Source organism: Metarhizium robertsii (genome assembly GCF_000187425.2).
Source record: "Metarhizium robertsii ARSEF 23 chromosome Unknown MAA_Scf_3, whole genome shotgun sequence".
Taxonomy (NCBI): domain Eukaryota; kingdom Fungi; phylum Ascomycota; class Sordariomycetes; order Hypocreales; family Clavicipitaceae; genus Metarhizium; species Metarhizium robertsii.
Window position 1 is genome coordinate 4,620,707 of NW_011942171.1, and position 21,704 is coordinate 4,642,410.

The 21,704-nt window shown below is 56.4% G+C and overlaps 7 protein-coding genes across 7 annotated transcripts; 3 read left to right on the top strand and 4 right to left on the bottom strand.

Annotated features, from left to right (window-relative positions):
* Positions 1-373: 373 nt before the first annotated feature.
* Positions 374-994, top strand: MAA_11007 (uncharacterized protein; the record flags this gene model as incomplete). The annotated part of the gene is made up of 1 exon (XM_011412952.1): positions 374-994. The coding sequence occupies one exon, from the start codon at positions 374-376 to the stop codon at positions 992-994; it is 621 nt and encodes a 206-aa protein (XP_011411254.1).
* A 1,082-nt stretch (positions 995-2,076) lies between these two features.
* On the bottom strand, positions 2,077-4,011 carry MAA_08756 (fungal specific transcription factor; the record flags this gene model as incomplete). Its single annotated transcript, XM_007826754.2, has 3 exons — positions 2,077-3,513; positions 3,579-3,610; positions 3,669-4,011. The coding sequence occupies 3 exons, from the start codon at positions 4,009-4,011 to the stop codon at positions 2,077-2,079; spliced, it is 1,812 nt and encodes a 603-aa protein (XP_007824945.2).
* Positions 4,012-5,785: 1,774 nt separating this feature from the next.
* MAA_08757 (Cell wall galactomannoprotein) lies at positions 5,786-6,307 on the bottom strand (the record flags this gene model as incomplete). The annotated part of the gene is made up of 1 exon (XM_007826755.1): positions 5,786-6,307. The coding sequence occupies one exon, from the start codon at positions 6,305-6,307 to the stop codon at positions 5,786-5,788; it is 522 nt and encodes a 173-aa protein (XP_007824946.1).
* Positions 6,308-7,932: 1,625 nt separating this feature from the next.
* On the bottom strand, positions 7,933-9,126 carry MAA_08758 (Heterokaryon incompatibility; the record flags this gene model as incomplete). Its single annotated transcript, XM_007826756.2, has 1 exon — positions 7,933-9,126. The coding sequence occupies one exon, from the start codon at positions 9,124-9,126 to the stop codon at positions 7,933-7,935; it is 1,194 nt and encodes a 397-aa protein (XP_007824947.2).
* Positions 9,127-10,193: 1,067 nt separating this feature from the next.
* Positions 10,194-12,501, bottom strand: MAA_11008 (uncharacterized protein; the record flags this gene model as incomplete). The annotated part of the gene is made up of 2 exons (XM_011412953.1): positions 10,194-11,966; positions 12,094-12,501. 2 exons carry the CDS (start codon positions 12,499-12,501, stop codon positions 10,194-10,196), a joined length of 2,181 nt encoding a protein of 726 aa, XP_011411255.1.
* A 1,566-nt stretch (positions 12,502-14,067) lies between these two features.
* MAA_08759 (Alpha amylase) lies at positions 14,068-15,555 on the top strand (the record flags this gene model as incomplete). Its single annotated transcript, XM_007826757.1, has 3 exons — positions 14,068-14,323; positions 14,377-14,486; positions 14,536-15,555. 3 exons carry the CDS (start codon positions 14,068-14,070, stop codon positions 15,553-15,555), a joined length of 1,386 nt encoding a protein of 461 aa, XP_007824948.1.
* Positions 15,556-17,316: 1,761 nt separating this feature from the next.
* MAA_08760 (uncharacterized protein) lies at positions 17,317-20,738 on the top strand (the record flags this gene model as incomplete). Its single annotated transcript, XM_007826758.1, has 2 exons — positions 17,317-17,614; positions 17,860-20,738. 2 exons carry the CDS (start codon positions 17,317-17,319, stop codon positions 20,736-20,738), a joined length of 3,177 nt encoding a protein of 1,058 aa, XP_007824949.1.
* Positions 20,739-21,704: the final 966 nt, after the last annotated feature.

Sequence of the window (21,704 nt, forward strand, 5' to 3'; positions counted from 1 at the left end):
TGACCTGATGAGGAACCTTTTTTGGGGCGGCAGAGGCTAAGAAATTAATATGTATTGTCGACATGTAATAATTTGCCAGCTGGAGGCAACTGGAAAGTAAGGGGGCAGTGAATCATCGGTTACATATATCGTTGCCAGCTGGCAGCACTGTGTAATTTTGGGCACTCTAGCCACCTTATTTCCTTTGCCTTTCTTCTGTTATTCTCTCTACTTTCACAACCCAATTACCACCTAAGCTCGTGGTATTCTTTCATCGTGCCTGCATTTAATTTGGCTCCTGGCCTGACGATTCCTGCATTTCTCGAAACTGCAACCACTGAGGAACAGAGAACCTTGCTTTTGTACCCCCCTCGTTTACCAAGGCCTTAGAGACATGGAGCCAGCTCAAGGGAAACGGCGAAAGATTAGCCCCCGTTTTGGCTTCCCAAAATTCAACACATCCTCTTCTCAAAGCTCCAGGCCAGGTCCTCCAGAGCAAACCATGCGTACCGATCATCTTGGGACCAGGCGAGCCCTCGCTGTTGGCAACCTGTCGAATGAAAATCCTGGGGGAGGCCAGATTCATGAGAGTGATGGGCCGGATCGGGGAAATCCTTCCCGTGATGAGACCACCGGCTCTAGCCCGACAAGACTGACCAACTCGGACCCTTCTTCTGCTGAGAAGAGGGACGGACCGGCTATTGCTGGGAATGGGAAGCCTGGTTCACCTCAAGGGACTGCCGGTGACGCGACTAAATCTAGTTATAAGAGACGCCATGTTGAGGCAGAGAGTGGAACAGGCGGCAACCGTCAAGATGAGTACCGATCGACAGGCTTACTCTCGGAGGGACCCAACATTGCCGGGAGCGAGCTGGCACGACCAAAGGAATCGGAAGCAGCAGAGAAAGATGGTGTGTCAGGACAGGAAAAGGTCACGGAACCCCCAGTTGATCAAGAGGCGAATTCTGCAGGACATGGACGAGCCGCCCAACGCCAAAAGGGTACATTAACCTAAGGGAGAGAGGGCGGACTCATCACAATGATGTGGGCAGTTCTGCGCCCAGAGACCTGTCGTTAGCAATCATGACGGTGGTAGTGAACCGCCTTAATGCTATGATGGTTCAGTATAAAGCTGTGGGAATCGTTGCTAAACACCTTCCGCCGTTCCGTTTGGACCAAGTAGGAGGTATTGGGCTGAAAGGGCATCCCACAGATGCTGAAATCGCAGCGGCTGAGGATGAGGAGATGCGTCGTTATAATGAGGCAATGAAGGGGTACTATTTTACTGAGCCGGAAGCTAAGAAGTAGGGACGGGTTGCGTCGCGTCTTTATGTTGTTTGTTAGTGCGCTAGTCTTTGATGGGGAGGGAGTGCGGGATAATTCGCATCGCTATTCCTAACAAGTGCTTTAGATATATTGTTCCAACTGCGCGCCGTGTAGCCTCAATGGCGGTAATGGCACCAGCCGCCAGCCTGTCAAATGTCCCAGATCCTCTTCATATTGGGGTTCACAATCGTTCCAATTTAGCCCAAGGAGCCCGTGTAGCTCTCCTATAGATGTCCTGTCTAGACCGGACTACATGGCCCATACTCCCACTTTACATCTCCTGATGACCCCCCATGGTGGTGCTGTAAAAGGGGTTGCGCTAACCTGCTATAACACGCCCAATACTATTGATACATTACGTCCGGTCAAACTAAGCCAGCATCTGCCCTATAATTAACGAATAGGCTAGAATTGGAAAAAGGTATGGATCCGTCGGCACACGTATTCCAAGTGTCAATACATATTCTTCTCACGATCAAGAGACGGACGTTCGATTCAAAGACAATGGGGACCAGTACAACATGGTCGACTACCATGTCTTCTCGCTGCATACACTACACCCTCGCTGGCAGGGTACCTGACGCCGTACTCGCAAGTTCCGTGGGTATTGAGGCATTCTGGGCAGCGGACACGGCCTAAAAAGAGGACAAACACTTTCTCTTTTCCGGCACGCGACACACAGGGCATATTCTGAATCAGCGTAGCGCAGAGTAGGTCCCCAAGAGATATCCAATGACGATGCTGGCAAGACAGTAACCACGGCCGGCTTCTTCATGCCACCGCGAGGTCAAAAAATACACTCAGGTCTTCCAGATGGTGCAAGAGACCGAATTCTCCAAAGAGCGCCAGCCCCTGATCGTCAGATTGCACGCCTGGCGTCTGGTCCAACGCCCTCGTCTTGCAAAGCCCCTGAATATCCGCGTCTTGCAGCCTCCGAAACAGCACAGAGAGCAAGTTGGCTACCCGCTGCGCCTCTCTGGACCGCGCGCTGTGGCGAATCCATATCTCGTGCGACTTCCTCAGCGCGACTTCCACTTGCTGCGAGAGCATCCTCTCCCTGGAGTCTTGCTGGATGTCCGGCCGGCCCACCGCCGCGCGGTACATGTGCGTGATGAGAACGGTGGTTGCCATGAGGAACTCGTGCTTGACGACCGAGTACAGCAGCAGGGTGAGCGGGAAGAGCAGACCGCCCGGCCGGGTCTCGCGGTCAATCGTCTCTTGCACCCGTAGGATCTCCAGCGCGGCCTGTATGCAAATCTGATACCCTTCCGTGTCGCTCTTGAGCCGCCCGCCGCTCCTTCCGACAGTATCCCGATCAACGTCCGGACTCGTAACGGACCCAGTCGGCATGACATGGCGCCAGTTGAGAACGATGAGCCCCTTTTGCAACAGCATCGTGATGCTGAGCCGGTTCAACATGTCGCTAGGTCTACTGGACAAGATGGTACAAACGGCGTCGAATTTCGCATTCACAGGTACAGAGTCATACGCCTCTCTCAGCCGGGCCATCATTCTCTTCTCAGTCTCTAGGGCGGACGCGTCGCACCGGTCCGCCGCCACGCTCATGCTCGTATCGGCAATGGCCCCAAGCACCACCAGCATCCTGTGCTTCGCGAGCAGGTGCAAGACGGGCGTGGCCTCAGACTCTGGCCGCGACGGCGGAAGACGGGCAGCACCCTCGTCGAGTTCCGAGTCGTCTATGTTCCTCGGGGGCATCGTGTCCCACTGGCCGTCTTTGATGACGCGCGGCAGCCCCAGCAGCAGCGAGGTCATGACGTCGAGCGCGTGCATGACGACCCAGATGCGCCGCCGCATCTCGCCCTGGAACGGCGTGATGCCGGGAAAGTGCGACGGGTCGCGGTGGTAGCCCATGCGGAGGCCGAGGCGGACGATGACGCCCGTCAGCAGCCAGGTGCCGACGTCGGCGTCGGGGTACCTCGTCTGCTCGACGATGGTGTAGTGCAGGAGGGCCTCGAGGGCAAAGGGCCCGCCGTTACTGTAGTTTCCTGCTATGAGGCTCTGTTCCACCTGGTCGAGGTACTTGGGCCGCGAGGGGGGCATGCTCGGGACCGGCGTTTGCGGCGTGAGGCTGTTTTCGAGGACCAGGCTTTGAAAGGTTTCGGCCTGCGTGGCGAGACACATGATGCCGTAGAGGAGGGCTATCCACGTCAGGGGCGTGTTGAACGGATCGGCCCAGAATCTCTCGTACTACAGCCGGGCTTGTTAGTGACGACGGCAGAGATGCATGTTGCTGAGGACCGGATTTTGCATACTTGTCGGGAGAAGCTGCCTGGGTGCAAAAGGACTGTCTTGATGTCAGTACAGCCATCCTTTCTGCATGGAAAATAGGGTGCGTTACCAACCGTGTGGTATGGGCGGGTTGCTGAAATAGCTGGATACGAGCCGGTCCACGACACTCTTCTCCGGCATGGCTGCCAAAATATCGGCCACGGAAGCTGGTTTGTGCCATCCGTATAAAAGCCTGGGACGTTCCCTTGTGGTTCCAGGGATGAGAATGCTATCCTCTAGCCCGTACTCTGTCTGTTGCTCCGGAGAAGGCCTGTCGCTGTCATCTGGTTCTTCCTCGCTGAGCGTCTTCAACTCGGAGATGCTCTCCAGCACGGCTTTCCAGTGTGAACCGCCGACATATGCTGTTTTTGAATTATCCACATGCAGTTTTCCGGCTGTTGAATGGTCTGGTGCCATGGGTGGCGTTGCAGTGTCGCTTGTCGTTGGCAGTGTATCGGAACATTTCGCACAGAGACGCGGCTCGGCTGCTGACTTGTTCATCAATTGAACCACCAACCCTTCTAGATGATTGAGTCGTCCCTGGAACGTGGATGGGGTCTTTGGGTCTTTTGAGGATGCCCGAACAGTGGCATTAGGGTAGTGACATGAAGCGGACAGACCGCGAGATGCACACGCATCGCACGGTTGTTGCCGGTCGCATCGTTGCCTGTAAGTCAGTACGGTGCATTGAGGATCGGATTCGCGGTGAATCTTCTTACTTTCTACTTCTGCATAGATTGCAGGATAGCTGTGGCTTATCTCGTCGTCTACTTGCGAGCGGCGGTTGTGATGCGACCATGTCGCTGAGCTTTCCGGCTTCAGCCCGAGATGATCAAATATATTCTCTTGGGTTTATTTCGGGGCCTTATGCGATATAATTCGAGCGAATTAGACGTATGGTTGATGGAGTTGTAGCTTTACTGAGATGTGGTTGATGAGTGATGACATGTCTGACGATCGGAATCGGTGGCGGAGCATCGGAGCATCGGGCCACGGAGACTTCAGCAGCCCCGACGCCGATACGACTCGGTTCAACTAGAATCTCAACCTTGAAATAAGTCTCTCTTTGTAGCACAAGTCGCAATAGGTCCAAGTAATTTGGGATTTTTCTTTTACAAAGTGGACTGTGATTCTATCTGTGAATTTGGCTTCAGCCAGTGATGCTTTTGCGGCTTGCCTCACTGCTCACCGATGACCGGGAGCCAAGGGTGGCATCTCGTACGTCTCGCGCCACGATGGATGGGCTTGTGACAATGTCATCGCCTATCAAGTAAAGCATACTGGGACTTTTACGTCAAGCTGACAATGGTTCAAAGCCAGCAACGAGCAATATGCACATTGAACATCGAGTTGGCACTAAATGGACTCGCTTCTTGCATGTTGGGCAGGCCTCTGTCGTTACAATACTAGCAGGTTACCATGGGGAAACAAAGCCCATGACTATACGTGTCTGTATTTCTGTATCTGAACGAGACAAAAGTCTTATCAAAAAAGAGAAAAAAACCGGCTAGGGTTAGGGTTTTGCCTGGCTGATGTAAGTGGCAAGGAGAGACCAACTGGCCATTGCTTCCCAATCAGGCTAAATACAAGCCGCCTCTCATTATCGTACCAGATTGACGTGATTCGACAAACGATAGAGCCTGCAGTGAGAGCCTTGCGCATGAACTTCAAGGCACGTGCTGCAAGTACTACAGGAACTAAGCCTCCCCACTCACGGCGTTCTACACTCCTGCACAGTAATGCATCGGTCCCAGAGAGGCGACAAATCTAGTGGAGCATAACTACAAGCGGTTGCGGACACTGGATATGCAGGAAGCTGCTTCGTCTGAAATGGGCTGGGCCGAACGCCGCCGGATGAGCGGGTGGCTACGCTGACATGCAGCCGGATTCTTTGGGCAGACGTTGCCGCCGTCACTTACAAGGCGCCGGCGGGCAACTCGACAGCTTCACGGTTCACAAGGGACCGGCAGGGTCCGTCAATTGCAGAGAAGAAGAAAAAGGCTACACGGTAAGGACTGTTTCAAATTCGCTATCTAGACATATGCGCATTGGCCAAAGACTCATGTCGGAACCGGTTCAAAGTGTCTGGTACTTTTCGCTAAGCTACAGTGCATGCCAAGGGGGTGTTGTATTTCCGCACCCCCGAGATGATATGAGCGGGAATCCTGTCTCGCAAGAGAGCAGAGACTCTCTAGGAAAATTGGGCAATAGCGCTGTCAAACCTGGCGGCAATCTGGTTCTTGAGCCCCTCGGCCTCGGGCTGTTTATCAGCAGGAGCTCCATTTTTAAGAGCGTCGCTGAGGTCGCCGGTGTCTTTCTTGAGGGACTCCAGGCTGCTCTTGACAGTGCTGGTCAGGCCGTCGTTGGCAAACGTAGCCTTCTTGCCCTCCAAGGCGGCGAGGGTATTCTCGGTAGAAGGAAAAAGCGTGTCCTTGACGTAGGCGAGGATTTCATCGGCGTCGGCGTCGCTGACGGGGCCGGCGTTGTTGGCATTCGTGGTGCCGGTCTTGAGGTCCTTTGAGAGCTGCTGCTGGGCAGTCACGATGGGCAGAGCGTTGGCCAGACCACCATTGTAGCTGTTGACGGCGTTTAAGACGGCTTGGGTGTCAGCGTTGATGGTCTGGAGATCCTGCTTGACCTGAGCGGCGTCACGCTTGATGACGGAGCCGGTGGCGGCGACAGCAAGGAAGAGGAGGTTCTTGATGGAAAGCATTTTTTCTGGTCTGGGGTCTTGAACAAGATTGTTTGTTGGGGGTAGACGGAAAGAGGCCGTGATTTGCAGTGTTTGGAAATAAGAGGAAGATGATGGATGGGCTCAAGTCTAGAAACGGCGGGCTGTTGGCCCTGTTTTATACTTTTTCAAGCCGGCGCCGCGCCCTGATGGAGCAGCAGCACATCACAGGCGGCATCGAGCACCGCTCTCACGCCATCAGTATAGTTTCCTTGTGAAGCCTCGGCGAGGAACGTGAACATCGTCGCAGCCTCAAGGAGCTTCTCAGTGCGAGAGCAAGGGACGCGCCAGGCCCGCCCAGAGTGTGGTTACACCACATATAGCACCCCATAGTTCCATATACGCCCTCCATCTTGGCAACTTCCTTTCGGGGCATGGCCATGGTCGTCCTGGCCACGCGCGGACATGTGTGGCCGAGCCAAAAAGCGCACCAGGAACCTTACCCTGAGGGCCTGGCCATATACTGCGCATCCTATTATGGCCTACATGTAGTATGCGATGGGCGAGGCCCCACGCCCGGTAGTACAATAGTAGTACGTGCTATGCCTCGACGGGCCAACGAGAATCCTGCCAAAGGAAAGCAGACCGTTGACCAGACATGCCAGGAACCCGTGACAGATTCCGGGGGAGGGGCAGCACTGGCCACGGCGAGCCGAGATTCCAGCCGGCAGTCTGGCAACCGAGCAGCGTGGGCTGGAAACCTGGGATACTATTCCGGAAGACCAGACAGAATCTGCATGTATGTACAATACGCGGCGGCAGTTGTCGAGCCGGGGCGACGTGGCCGTGATCGAATCACGATGCGCAGACACAAAGACGCACAACATGGCCGTCGAACCAGGTGATTGTGTTGGAGGAAGAGGCCCTTGGCGTTCCACACAGGGGCCCTTCCCCATCTACCCCGCTGTTTATGCGTGAATGCGAAGATTGAAGATTGATGAGCAAATGGACGCTTGGCTCGCGCCAGTCCGACACCGGGCCTGAGCTCCGGACGATGTAACCGCTCGGCCGATGGCTCTTCCCCAAAATCTGGGGGAGCCAGGCCCCGTCAGTCACGGGTGGAGAGAAGCCGCACGCCACGTCAAGCCCCCTTTTCATTGCCAGACTTTTCAGCTCCTCACGGCTCTATGTAGTCAAGCTGGTAGCACATGGATCCTACGGCCGGTGGCGCCTTTGGCGGGAGGACGAGCGTCGAGGCCGGAACGCCTGGCGCACACTGGGCCCAATGGACGTGAAGCGTCCCAACCAGGAGGGGGTTCTGGATGAACAAAAGAAGCCATGGCGTGATCTGCCCGTGCATGTGTCACTGTACATGTAGCAGAGTGGTCCATCAGACTCGACATGTCAAAGGTGGCATGATGCCCTGCGCACAAAAGCCGTGTGAATCAGCTACAGGCGCCATTTACCCGTGACGCGGCACTGCGAGGGGACACATTGGGAAAAAAAGAAGAAAAATCAATCTGCAATTCATGGAAAGGGCGCAAAGTGGCCAGATACACACACATCTACCGGAAGAGTCGAGACCACGGGGGCCGTTTTTTTGCAAACCACGACAACGGGTCAAATTAGTCATTTCCTCCACATGGCAGTCCAAATAAATCAATCGCTTAGAGAGCAGCACCCACTGCACCCACAATGGCAGCCATGGCTACATGTACGGCGAGGGGGATTTCACCCCGGGGAGCGCCGGCGACTATGACAGGAGAGCTGGGGGACGGGTGAGCGCCGCTTCCACCGCTGCCTCCGCTTCCTCCATTTCCTCCGCTGCCTCCGTGGCCGCCTTCGCCACCTGATGGGATAGGGACAAGGGTGCTGGTGGGATGGGGGCCAGATCCGGATCCGGGGCTGGTTTGTCCAGGAGCACAGCCTGGGCAACCGGAGCCGCCAGTGGGTTGGGGGCCAGAACCACTGGAGGGTTGAGATCCAGGACCACCAGTTGGGTGAGAACCGGAACCCCCAGTCGTGGTGCAAGGGATAGTCTCCGTCACAGGTACTTGCACAGTGGTAGTCTCACCGCAAGACTCGGAGGCGGTAGCCGTAGCTGTACCGAAACCAGTGCGAGTCTTGGAGCCAGTCGCGGTGGTACCTGTCGCGGTGCCAGACGTCTTGGTGCCGGTAGCAGACCCGGGCTCGGTGGCGGTTCCGGAAGCGCTACCAGTCTGCGCGCCAGACGTGGAAGCCGGAGACGAAACGGACGTGCCGCCGCCAGTCGTGGTGACAGAGCCGGCAGAAGAGGCGGTTGACGAGACGGAAATAGTAGCAGACTGCGTGGCGCTGGTCGAGGTGGCAGCACACACGACGTCCTTGAACGCGGCGGCACCATCAGCCAGACTCTTCAAGATGGGAGCAGAGATTTGGCCAGCAATGCCCTTCAACGCGTCGGGAACCTTGGCGACGAGGGCATCAGAAAAGGCCTGGGAGTCGACCCTCTGCTCCACGAGCTGCGGGTAGACCTCGCAGCCGCGGCCAGAGTCAGCAAAGACGCGCTTCTTGGCGACCAAATCACCGACGGTCTTGTTGACAACGCCAATCAGGTTTTGCAGCGGCGGGACGAGTCCAAACGCCTCGTCCTGGCTCAACGACGGAGAGGCACGGGCATCCGCAGTACCCTTCTTGATGGCCGCGACCACGCCGTTGGAGGCGGCGATCAAGGCGTCCGCCTGCGCCGCGCCCTGGAACTCGTTGACCCGTGTCTGGAGAGCCGTGACGCTCGTGACAATGGCGGCAACGTCGGCCGAGAGCACGTCGCCCTGGCGCCTGGCGAGGGCCAAGGCCGTCGAGGCGAAGAGGAGGAACTTCATGGGTGGAGAGGGCCTGGGGCAAGAACAAGATCAAACGAATGGCGTTTCTGAACGAGCGTGGTTTTTCCGCTAGTCGACTGTTAGCAAAACTCAAATCGCCGCGGTGGGCAGCGTCTTGCGGGAATGCGACCATGGTCGTGTATATACATACTTTGGCCAAGCCCTCGTGCTGCCCCCTACGGGACGACATGGACACAACCCGTTCCCATCACAAGCTATTTGCCGCTGGCGTCTGGTGGACGGACCCGAGGTTGTCATCCCATCATAACCTGGGGTAGCGGCGCTATCGACTGCAAGAGCAAGGGGCCCAGGCCATCCTGATGGTGTCCCGCGAGCTGTCAAGGAGCGGTTAGGCGTGGCCAGTGCCCAACCCCGACATGGTCGCAGGACCTGATTGGATCGTTGGTCGTGCTCTGCCGTGGTTTGGCTCCCCCGCGCTGCAAGTCTGCGGGTGGAGCTAACCCGATGAAGGATCTGTCTGTGTTTCTGCCATACACTCACTTCCAAGTTGTCTCGCTAGCTGGCCAACCCGGGTTGTCTTTTTCCTTAAGAGACAAGAAATGCGACTGGACGGCTGTACACTGGCCTGTCCTATTGGAGTCCAGTTGTATGACGGGCCGAGATTGTTGTCGTTGTTGTCGAGTTCTAGGCCTTGTGTGGCCATGTATGTCTGACTTGTCTCTCGTGATGGGGAGAACTCGACTGGTTGCTATTTCCGCTAGCCCTTCCAAGAGAGGGCCAACAAGAGCATTGGTTGATCCCTTTAAGAAATCCGGCCCTTTTATAACATGGCCGGGTGGCTTGACTGCTGCGTCTTGACTTTGCCACTCTTGGCGGATTCGGCCGAGGCGCCTGTTTAGAGCCGAAATGGCACCGCGCTCTTCTTCTCAAGTGTAACCACCAGACGCCGACGTGTAGCAAGTGCCAACATCCTTTGCCGATGCTGCATAGAGTCAGAGCGCCGGGGAGAACCAAGCATCAAAAGCAGCCTTCGCCATGCGACAGAGTCGCCCTCATGTAACCTCGACGACTTCAGACCGAGATCCCTGCCTCCATATAAGAAAGCATTAGCACAGAGTAAAGCTGCGCTCAGATGTTGCCTCCAACGCCTCGCCATGCATCATGCCGTCACAATACGCTTCCCCAACGTACTGCCACAACTCGCCATTTCCTGATTCTGGACGTGCCACCCTCCTCAGTAGATGAGGCGTGGTGCCGCCGTGAAACACCGTCACTGCGTCTCCTGCCCTCATCTCCGGCGGCCCTATGCCCACGTACCCTGTCGCCGTGCGATACAGCCTGCGCCCGACATTCTTGAGAATATTGTCCGAAAACGCAGCCATGTCTTCTCTCGTGCCCTTGTCAGGGTCGAAGCCATGCTGTCTCATAGCCTCATCGCCAACATGTAATGTGACCTTGGCGTACCGTCGACGAAGTCGAAGATAGTAGGGTACCACGGATATGCGAGCCGACGCGACGCACATTCCGACCATGTCCTCGACAAAGTCGCCCAGAGCACTGCACAACACTCTGCACGCCAAAGACGGATCTCGCGCGCACATGCGCAGTGTGTCCATCTCGGGCGGCGGGATAAAGTACCACGGCGTGATGCCAACGGTCCGATAGATGCGCGAGATGTGGTAACTTGCGACGGTCTCGTCCGACTCGAGCAGACGCCGCCCTATTCTGTAGTAATAGCCATGGACGACACCGAGCCTCCTGACGCCGTCGTCCACGCCCAGCCGACGCACAAATTGCCCATGACTCAAGCCCGAGTCGCAAACCCGCCGGGACCGCAGGGCCAACGAGGTCTCGTCATCGTCGCGCATCGCGCCCGCATCCCGTGTAAATTGCGCAGCCTCGTCAAAGAACTTCTTTGCCCAGCGGTAGTCGACGTCTCTCTGCATCATGCCATCCACCCGGTCGCGATACGTACGCCCCCCAACAGCCACCACCTCGCCCACCATGCATCCCCGGATCGTCAGCCGCCCAGCCTCAAGGTCGACGCAGAATCGCCCCTGGTCCTCGGGTCCTCCGGCACAGAACAGGGCCTCTTTCAACGACGCATAGCCCACCGGCAGTCTGAGCTCCATTGTCCAGTCCGGAACCCACGACGGCAGCCCCCCCGTCTTCCTGCCCGCCTGGACGTACAGCAGCGCATCCACGCTGTGCCCCAGCAAGAGTGCCGCCACCTCCGTATAGATGCGCGCAACCCCGGCCTCCGGATCGACGGCGTCGTACCGGACACGCACCCGCCGGCGCAGGGGGTCGTCGTCGGCCGCGAGGCCCAGCAGCCCGAATATCCTGTCCTCCGGGAGCGTGGCGCCAATCTTGGCCCGGCCCCCGTTGACATTGTACCTGAGCACGACGTCGTAGAAGCTCTGCCGCACGCCCGTCGCGTGGATGGCCTTGCGCTCCTGCACGACCCGCTGCAGCCGCGGCGTCTTTTGGAAGATGGCGTCGCGCCGGCGCAGCTCCGTCCTGGTCCTGGGCCCCGGCTGCCGCACCCAGTGCGTGTTGCAGACGCTGAAGAACAGCGCGCCCGCGCGGAAGCACTCGAGGCACAGGGCCTGGCGGCCGCACACGACCGTCACCCCCGGCGCCAGGCAGGCCTCCTGGATCGTCCACAGGCGGCCGAACCAAGGGCGGTCCAGGACGTCGGCGAACCCGGCGACAGGGTACTGGTCGCCGCGGCGCTGGACGAGCGCGAGCAGCGCGTCGCGGTCCTCGCGCGCCTGCCCGGCCACCGAGACCGAGGGGTCCATGACGGCGTCGAAGACGCGCATGAAGCTCGGCGCCCGGGGGCCCATGAGCCCGCTTAGTAGGCCTGAGTGGCATATCTCGCGGGTGTAAGTGAACCATTCGTCTGACGCGCGGGTCGCGGTGCCCAGCCAGACGAGGGCGCGGCGGCAGCGCGAGGAAATGGGCCCGGCGGCAGCGCGAGTAAATGGCCCGCATGAGACGCACCTGGTGCGCCTTTTCGTTGTACCCGCCGCCGTTGGCGTCCTGGTTGATGCATATCTGGTCCACGAAGAGCGGGAGGTGCGTGGCTCTGTCCTGGACGAGGTGCAGGAGGGCGAGCTCCAGCGGGCGATGGATCCAGAGGCGGTACGATGCGCCGCGGTCTTCTACGATGATGGCGCGGTTCGGCTTCTCGTGGGCCGCGACGCCCCAGACGTATGTGAGGGCGTCGTACGCACGCGACGGCCTGGAGGCGGCGTCAATCTCGGCTTCGATTATTTCGATCCGCAGCGTGCCGTAGCAGCCTGGTATTACTGGTGGTTTTGGGGGGAGGAGCCGGATGAGACGAAATGTTTGCCGCGACAGGTCGAGCGGCGCGTAGGGATATATTTCTGGGCTGCGCATTCTGAACATGGTGATGGCTGGGCTGGGTGCCATCGACTGTCTGGTACAATAGAGGCAGGAGTTGATAATGGTCTGAGGCGCGCCTTGGGCTGCGATGGCTATTTCTTCGTCGCAACGCCAAGCGGCTGAGGGCTCCGACGCCTCAGCCGCAAGCAATATTGCTTCGTTGCCCAATCGATGGTGGTCGTTTGGTGGGAAACGTGGTCCACCTGCATGAAGGGATTGGCAGCCGCATGTTGATTCAATACGCTTGTGTATATTTCAAGTCTAATACACCTACGCTGTTGACATTTGCTGGTGATTGCTATGGCTTGGATAAAGGTGCTAACAGCGTCAAAAGTGGTAATGGTCGTGCCGGCGCAAGATGTACGCTGCAGCCAAAGTGTTATGCCGGCATAGTCGTTCTTGTATAATTAATTACTTAAACTAAAGCGGGAATATGTGAATGACTGCCATTCATGTCAGTCTTTGACACTAATGTTGGCCAACATGGCTTTTATTAGTACTATTGCTCTCTGCCAAATGGTTAGGTCTGGGGTTAGGGTTATCTGAATACATGGCAACTTGCAGTCTGGTTCTGCATCGTAGCTAATTAGATGGCCTCCACGGCCAGCAGTGAGACAGCACATGTGCAGGTCGCACATAAAACGCCTGGTACCATGGTATTCCCCTACCCATCCCAGCGCAGTCAAGACACGGCTCGGCGCGTGACACATATTCTCGGCACGGTGCACAACATCAGGTACACAAAAGAGGCAAGCGTTTCCGAATCGAGACATGCTCGTGCCGTTCCCCAAGTAAAATAGCCCAACGCGATGACACTTGCATCCAAACAACCGCCCAAATACTTGCCAAGGATGAAAACGATGCTCAGATCGAATTGGAATCACGCCACTTTACAAACTCGCCGATGCCACGAATCCGCTACAAGGCGCGACCTTGATCAAGCTCCGTTCACTGATGAATCGGGTGCAAATCGAATCCTACCCTGGGGCCAAGATGACAATTCACGTCCATAATCCATCACAGCCAGCACATAATGCCAACACCACATCTGCAGATCTCGACATGAGGCAAATGCATACATTCTGCCAGAGTCCGCAACGCCACGTGCTACAAGGCAAAACAGCTCCTGCACTTGGGCACCGAAACCAGCCGGGACGCCGGCCGGCTCCTTGTCCATCTCCAGTCCAATGTCCACGCGGGAGGCGGCTGAACTACCAGTTTAGTCCTCGGCGATGCTACCCCAGACCGGAACCCTTGCAGATCAAAAGCCGTCCTGGATTGAGACGATGCTACCTCCGAGCGGGCCTTCTCGGGCCTATTGTTGACGGGCATGTCATGGACTGATTCGGGACGCCAAGAGGACCTGCTTGATGGAGAGGTGATTGCCGGTCATGGGAAACGGTGTGCTGCATGATGGGAGGATTCACTATACACTAGGAAGAAGGCGGCATCGTTCCACGACAGGTGTCAATATATAGCAAGTGCCATACCCCTTCTGAAAAACTGGTTGGTGGCGTTGTGCAAAATCACTTCACAGCCAACTCCCACCGTGACCTAGTGCCCGCCGCTATGAAGCCATCGTTGCCAACAACGCTCACTTTGCTGGCGCAGCTCGCCCACGCCGCCGACAAGAACGCCTGGAAATCGCGAAGCATCTACTTCGCCCTGACGGACCGCATTGCCCGAAGCAGCAGCGACAATGGCGGCGACCCGTGCGGCAACCTGGGCGACTACTGCGGCGGCACGTTCCAGGGACTCGAGGGGAAGCTCGACTACATCAGGGGCATGGGATTTGACGCCATCTGGATCACGCCCGTGGTGGCCAGTACGCAGGGCCAACGCAAGACGAAACCCGTGCCACTACTAACATGTCGACAGATGCCGCCGGCGGCTACCACGGATACTGGGCTCAAGACCTGTACGCCATCAATGCCCACTACGGCAGCGCAAACGACTTGAAGAAGCTCGTCGACGCCGCCCACGAAAAGGTACGAGACTCCTTCCTCACCCACAAGCAGCCACATACTCACCCTGCAGCAAATGTACGTCATGATAGACGTGGTAGCAAACCACATGGGCCCGTCCGCCCTCGCCTCCCGCCAGCCCTCCCCCCTCGACCAAGCGTCGTCCTACCACCCCCCCTGCCCGATCGACTACTCCAACCAGACGTCCATCGAGAACTGCCAAATCGCCAACCTCCCCGACCTCGACACGCAGTCGCCCGCCATCCGCCGCCTCTACCGCGACTGGATCCAGTGGCTCGTCAGGGAGTACGCCCCCGACGGCGTCCGCATCGACACGGTCAAGCACGTCGAGCACGACTACTGGGCGGGCTTCGCCTCCGCCGCCGCCGTCTACACCCTCGGCGAGGTGTTCCACGGCGACCCGGCCTACGTCGCCCGCTACGCCGGCTCCATGCCCGGCCTGCTCAACTACCCCGTGTACTACCCGCTCACCGACTTCTTCCAGCAGCGCGGCCACCCCCAGGCCCTGGTGGACATGCACGACCGCGTGGGCGCCGCGTTCCCGGACCCCTCGGCCCTGGGCACCTTTCTCGACAACCACGACAACCCGCGCTTCCTCCACCAGAGGGGCGACAACGTGGCGCTGCTCAAGAACGCGCTCGCCTACGTGCTCCTCGCGCGCGGCGTGCCCGTCGTGTACTACGGCACGGAGCAGGGCTTCGCGGGCGCCGCGGACCCGGAGAACAGGGAGGACCTGTGGAGGAGCGGCTTCGGCACGGGCGGCGACTTGTACGGGTTTATTGGCAAGCTGACGGGCGTGAAGAAGGCGGCCGGCGGGCTGGCGCGCGACGACCACGTCCACCTGTTTGTGGACGAGACGGCGTACGCGTGGAGCAGGGAGGGCGGCAGGGTGATGGTGCTGACGAGCAATATCGGACGGGGGCACACGCGCGAGTACTGCTTCTTCACGCGGAGGCCGGGCGGGCGGTGGGAGGGCGTGCTCGACGGGGAGACGTATGCGGCCGACGGGGAGGGGAGGCTGTGCGCGACTGTGAGGGACGGGGCGCCGGTTGTGTTTAGGGGGCTGATGTAGAGCTGACGAGACGAGGATTCACTGCTGTTGAGGCTCGAGGAGATGAGAGGTGAACTGGCTGTCTGGAGTGAAGATGGAAGGGATGTGCAGACACGAGGCTGACGTGTGCGACGGCTGCGTGCTCAAGACACGCGATACTTCAATGTTGGTACTCGGTAGCCTTTGAAAATAGTAGTCGATTCGGTGAATCCGAGCCAGGATTCACTACTCACACAGGTGCTAAGCCGAGACTCTCGTATGCTTGGACAGTGCGCCTTTGCATGCTGCGCTCTTGTAACACGACTTGTGGACAGGCCAATCATGGTTCAGTTCAAGCTTTTGGTTGCTATCTTGACTACTACGGAGTACTACTACTAGGAACTGCGTTGTTGGTGCTGCGGGCTTTGTCATGGACGGGGAATCTGTTGTTCACCCCTTTCTACCCTGTCATTGTCGTCATGTCTAACAAATAGTCCGATAGGTTCAGTTTCAAGTTGGACGGACGCGTAGATGGAGCGTATGCAGGCAAGTTGGGAACGCTACTGGAACACAGGCATGTCTCCCAGTCGTCTCTGTGAGTAACTACCGCTGGGAGGGATCGGGCATCTACTCCGAGGATATGGAGCACGGGTTCACTTACCTACCTATGCTACCTACCTTGATTCGTGTACGGAGTATCCTTGGCGGATTGCGTTTGTAAAGCTCGGTTGGTTCATCACGCCAAAGGGACCATGCGCAATCGTCGAAACCAATGAGCGGCAGCCTAAGGTGACGCAAAAGTCAATCCGGGGTTGCGCAACTGCTGGTGTTGGTTGCTTGAAATTCTGCACTCGTGGCCAATTTGCAGTGGAGGGGTGATTTCTTGGCCCCAAAGTGTCGGTTTTGTCCGAACTTTGCCGATATTCCCGACGCCTGGCCCGGCGCATCGTGATCCATTCAAACACCCAGGGAAGGGTTTATTGAATAAAGATGAAACTTGACGACGGAGCCTTCCGCACTCCAAGTCATGGGCAGTGGGACCCAACGGATGGAAGCATCTAGCAAAACTAGAATGCGCTGGTGACGCATGCCAACTGGTTTTTTTTCTTTGATCCACCACCCCGAAAAGTCTGGTAGGCATCGGGAAAGGGAAGGGGAAAAAAAAATCAGGCCATTGGCGTACAAGTTGGTTCAACGGGGACAAGCGTTTCGCGTCTCCGGATAGCTTTACGCTTAAACTGGGGCCTGCAAATTCATGTGGTGTTCGGACAAGTGCGACAACAGATGAGGCGCCACTGCTGTTAGGAGTTTCGGGCCGTGGCGACATCAACGTGGTTGTACCCCATCCTGTGAAGCTGACGACGCTCCAGACTTCGGGTTGCCCTAGTCCCGTCGATAATCAGTCGGGGACGCGACTCCATCAACCCTTGGTGACGGTGGTGCTTTTGCGAGAACCGATCGGATTGGGATGCAGGGATGACACCGCACCCGCCGCTTTGTCCTCGCCGCCGCATCTCATTTGGCCGAACCTAGTAGTATTTCGATTCTTTTCTCGGTCGCTGTCTTTGTCGGTGCCGTCTCGAATTCCTGTTTTAATTCAAGCCGCGTGGCGTCGTCCCCCGCTACCCCCTCTGATATATGTCCCACGTATCCTGCTGCATCTCCTTCTTTGCCTTTCTGCTTTGATTCTCTCCTGCCCAAATCGCAATCTACCCCAAAGCGCCTGACTGCACCCAACAGTCGCTTTCATCCCGTCGACTAAGAATTTGCACTTGCGAACCCTTTTCCTTTTCAACCGCAATCATGGGCACCGAGTGCTGCTCTGGCCACGGCAGCCATGATGCCGTTCCCGCAGCGGTATCTGAACACAACCAGAACAGTCTTCACAACGAAGAACACGGCCACCACCACGGCGGCCACAATCATGAACAAGTCCAGGACCACGGACACATTCACGACCACGACCATGGCCCAGACCCTTGCATGGGTGAGGAGCATTGCACCCAGGAGGGGGAGTGCTGTGACGACGAATTTTGCTGTGACAATCCCAGCCTTTCTGAAACTCTGGCCTGCTGCTCCAGTAATGAGGAGAACTGCGATGGTGAGTATACGCTGTGCGATCCATGTTCGATGTTGGGGGAGGGCACCAGTTCCAGTCTGACAGCGAGAAAAAGAGAAATGTATCCTTACAGCCGCTGCACTCGAGTGTGAAAAGACATGCGAGACAGACAACCTCGACCAAAAGAGTATGTCAACTTCATTGTCCTGCCCCTGAAAGGACTCTCACTGCCCCAATTCTCCATCTTGTATAATGCACGCTCTGCTCACCTCACAACCACTGAACAGCCGCCGCCGGACATGAACACCAGCACGACGCAAATGGGCACCATCCTTCGGGAGCATGCAGCTCCCACCTGGAAAAAGCATTTAAGCAATACAGCGCCTATCTCGACTCTGCTCGTTGCATCTGTCGAAGCGTTCTCGAGCGAGGTTGGTCGACGACGTGCTGTGCTAACCAGCCCAAGAAAACCATACCTAGCGCTGTCACAAACGCTCTTGACGACAAGGCCGAAATATACGCCAGCGGGCGAAAGGTCCATCGACACGACGGTCCTCACCATCACCACGAAATTAGGCGCCGCGGAAAGATGGCTAAGCACCAAGGGGAAGACCACTCCTGCTGCGAGCCGGTAAAGCATGATTGCTGCGACGACCAAGACCACGCGCCGGGCCATGACACCATTCAGCCTCTTGATATCAGCAAGTCCGACAGGCATCGTTCAATCGAGCGCGATGTTGAAAAGGTCGAGGGGCTAGAGCATGTCATGCTTGTCGTTGACGGCATGACTTGCTCGGGATGTGGTAACAAGATGACCAACACTCTAAGCAAGATTGCTGGTGTATCGTCTGTCAAAGTCAACTTTGTAATGAGTCATGCAGAATTCGAGGTCGACACGTCAGTTAACACCGCAGCCGAGGTTATTCGCGCTGCGGAGAGAGCAACCAACTTTCGTTGCAATCGCATGGCTAGCGATGACCAGGTTCTTGATGTGCTGGCATCTGGAAAATCGGCCAAGACACTTTTGGATTGCAACATCGAAGGTGTCGCCGGTACCACTATCCTGAGCAAGACGACTGTTCGCTTAAGCTATGTCCCAACCACGATTGGGGCGAGAGATTTGTTCGAGAAGCTCCAAGGCCAAGTCGAGGGGCTTGCTCCTCCTGGCGATGATCCGTCGGTCTCGAGCGGCCGCAAGAGACTCTATGACCAACTTATCAAGACTATTCTCGCGGCTGTTCTTACCATTCCTGTCCTGGTTTTGGCTTGGGGGAGTACCCCTGTTAACGAAAAAACGCGGGCCATTATTTCCCTCGTATTAGCCACACTTGTCCAGCTTATCGCCATTCCCGACTTCTATCGCCCGGCCATCGGCGCTCTCATTCACAGTTGCACCATTGAGATGGATATGCTTGTGGTCATCAGCATCACTGCGGCATACGTGTATTCCGTTGTGGCTTTTGGATTTCGCATGGCTGGCAAGCCGCTTGAGACATCGGAATTTTTTGAGACCAGTACTCTTCTGATCACCCTCGTCATCTTGGGTCGACTCGTGGCTGCTTTTGCGCGTATCCGAGCCGTCGAGGCTGTGTCTTTGCGATCTCTCCAAACTACTACGGCTGTCATCGTTGAGAACAATAAAGATAGAACCATTGATGCCCGCTTGTTGCAATATGGCGACAAATTCAAGATTGGACCTGACTCGGGCGTGCCCACTGACGGTCTCGTTCTTAGCGGCCAAAGCGATGTTGATGAGTCAATGCTCACGGGAGAGAGTGTTCCGGTATCCAAAGGGCCAGGCGACGCGGTAATTGCTGGTACAGTCAACAAAAATGGTACCTTGATTGCTCAACTGACTCGACTTCCGGGCAAGAATACTGTGACCGACATTGCACAGCTTGTTGAAGAGGCACAGAATTCAAAGCCCAAGTTGCAGGACTATGCAGACCGCGTTGCAAGCTGGTTCGTGCCGGTTGTCACCGCAGTTGCCATCATTGTCGTGATTGTATGGCTGGTTGTCGGCTTCAAAGTTCGCAAATACAAGGCCGGCCAGTCTATCTCGAATGCCATCACTTATGCTGTCGCCACTTTGGCCGTCTCCTGCCCCTGCGCCCTCGGCCTGGCCGTGCCCATGGTTCTTGTCATTGCGGGAGGCATTGCCGCCCGCAGCGGTGTCATTATCAAGTCTGCGGAATGCACAGAGCGAGGCCGCAAAGTGACGGATGTTGTTTTTGACAAAACTGGCACCATTACTGAAGAAAAATTGGATGTGAAGGAACAAGTCCTTCTCATTAATGAAGCCATGGCAATATCAATTGCGAAGGCCTTGGTCGCCGGTAACAAGCACCCGGTTTCCCTCGCTGTTGCCAACTATTTGAAAGACCAGAGTATTCCTGCCGAGGCCCTCAAAGACGTTCAAGTCATCCCTGGAGCTGGAGTTGAGGCCAAACTCGATGGTACCATACTTCGAGCCGGAAATCCCAAGTGGACCAAAACTGCTTCTCACGACCAAGTTTCGCGTCTTCAAAATGACGGCATGACACTTTTGGTCGTCACCCAGGATGGAGCACCTATCGCCTTGTTTGGTCTTCGGACTCATCTTCGCAAAGAGGCTGCCGGAGTTGTCTCCCAATTAGCAAGACGCAATATTACCACCCATCTGGTTTCGGGTGACCAGAAGCACGCTGTTGAAATGGTTGGCTCTGAAGTCGGAATTCCCAACATTGTGTCACAATGCACACCTGCCGAAAAGCGAGACTACGTCGCTAAACTAATGCAGGAGGGGAAATGCGTCATGTTTGTTGGGGACGGAACCAATGACGCCGTTGCTGTATCGCAAGCAGATGTTGGTGTCCAGCTCGGCAGTGTTCTGTCCGCCAGTGATGTCACCGGAAAAGCTGCCGACGTTGTTCTTCTCAATGGACTCGAGGGAATTCCTTTCTTCTTGGAAATTAGTCGCGTAAGCTTTCGACGCATGGTCTTCAACTTTGCATGGTCCGCCGTGTACAACGTTCTGGCCATTCTCCTGGCGTCTGGTGCATTCGTCAATATTCGCATTCCACCAGCCTACGCCGGTCTGGGTGAGATTGTCAGCGTCGTCCCCGTCATTGTGGCAGCCATGACCATGTTGCTGAAGAAGCCAAAGGTATCGGCCCCGGGAGTGTAAAGACGGTAATTCGATTTCAGTTGCCAAGGACAAAAGGCACTGGCCGTTCAACACTCGCCAGGGGCCGGTAGACAACAGGTGTTTGCGGATCCAAGCACACGATTTTGTATTGCGAGATATTATAGTACCTTCAACAGATGCGCGGGTATGAAAATGGTGTCCAGTATTGCGTTTGATGCGATTTTTTTTTCTATCAGTGGTCAGTGGTGTCTCAGCAAGGGTGGATTTTCACCTGCTCAGATTCCGCACACAAATAACTGCGAGGCAGGACTGGAGTAGTGGCATACCAGCACTCTTGGTGTCCGTGATTGCGGTGGCTATGAATAGCAACAATTGGTTTGGATGAAAGAAGCAACATAGTTAGGAATAGTCTTATACAACAGTCTTTTTTGAAACTTTTGAGCATGTGTCACCGTAGCTGGATGCAGTTTTGAGAGGTGTGGGATGAGATGGGATGGGCCGATTGTTGCATTAATACGGTCAGAAAGTGCCCATCAAGGTTCTCGCGCCACGCAACCCTCCCCACCGTTGCATCAGGACCTCGTACTCCGGTACCTTCGACTCGTCTCAGATCCGTGCCCTTGGCTGCCAGAAGCACGGGGTTCCCAGAGTGAAAGAATCAGCTTCTATCCGGGTGCTGCTACGTTGGTCGAATAAACAACGCCTCGAAGCCGTGGTTTTATGGCCCGGTTCATGCCGCGTTCTCGCCTTTGAGCCCCTTTCCGAACTTGCCTCACGATTCGCCATTCTCGCACGGGAGTATTTCGTGTCCAGCTTTGTCACGCAAGGTGCCTTGTTGTGACGGGCCCCTTGTCCCCCTGGCCCAGGCGTTCTGGCGTGCTTGATCTTAACAGCTTGCTAGGTAGGCAATACGACAGTTTGTGTTGTTCATCACGTAGGACCCAAGACACTACGAAGAGATCTAGCATTAGCCGGTCACTTGCACAATAATGTCATGTTCTCCGG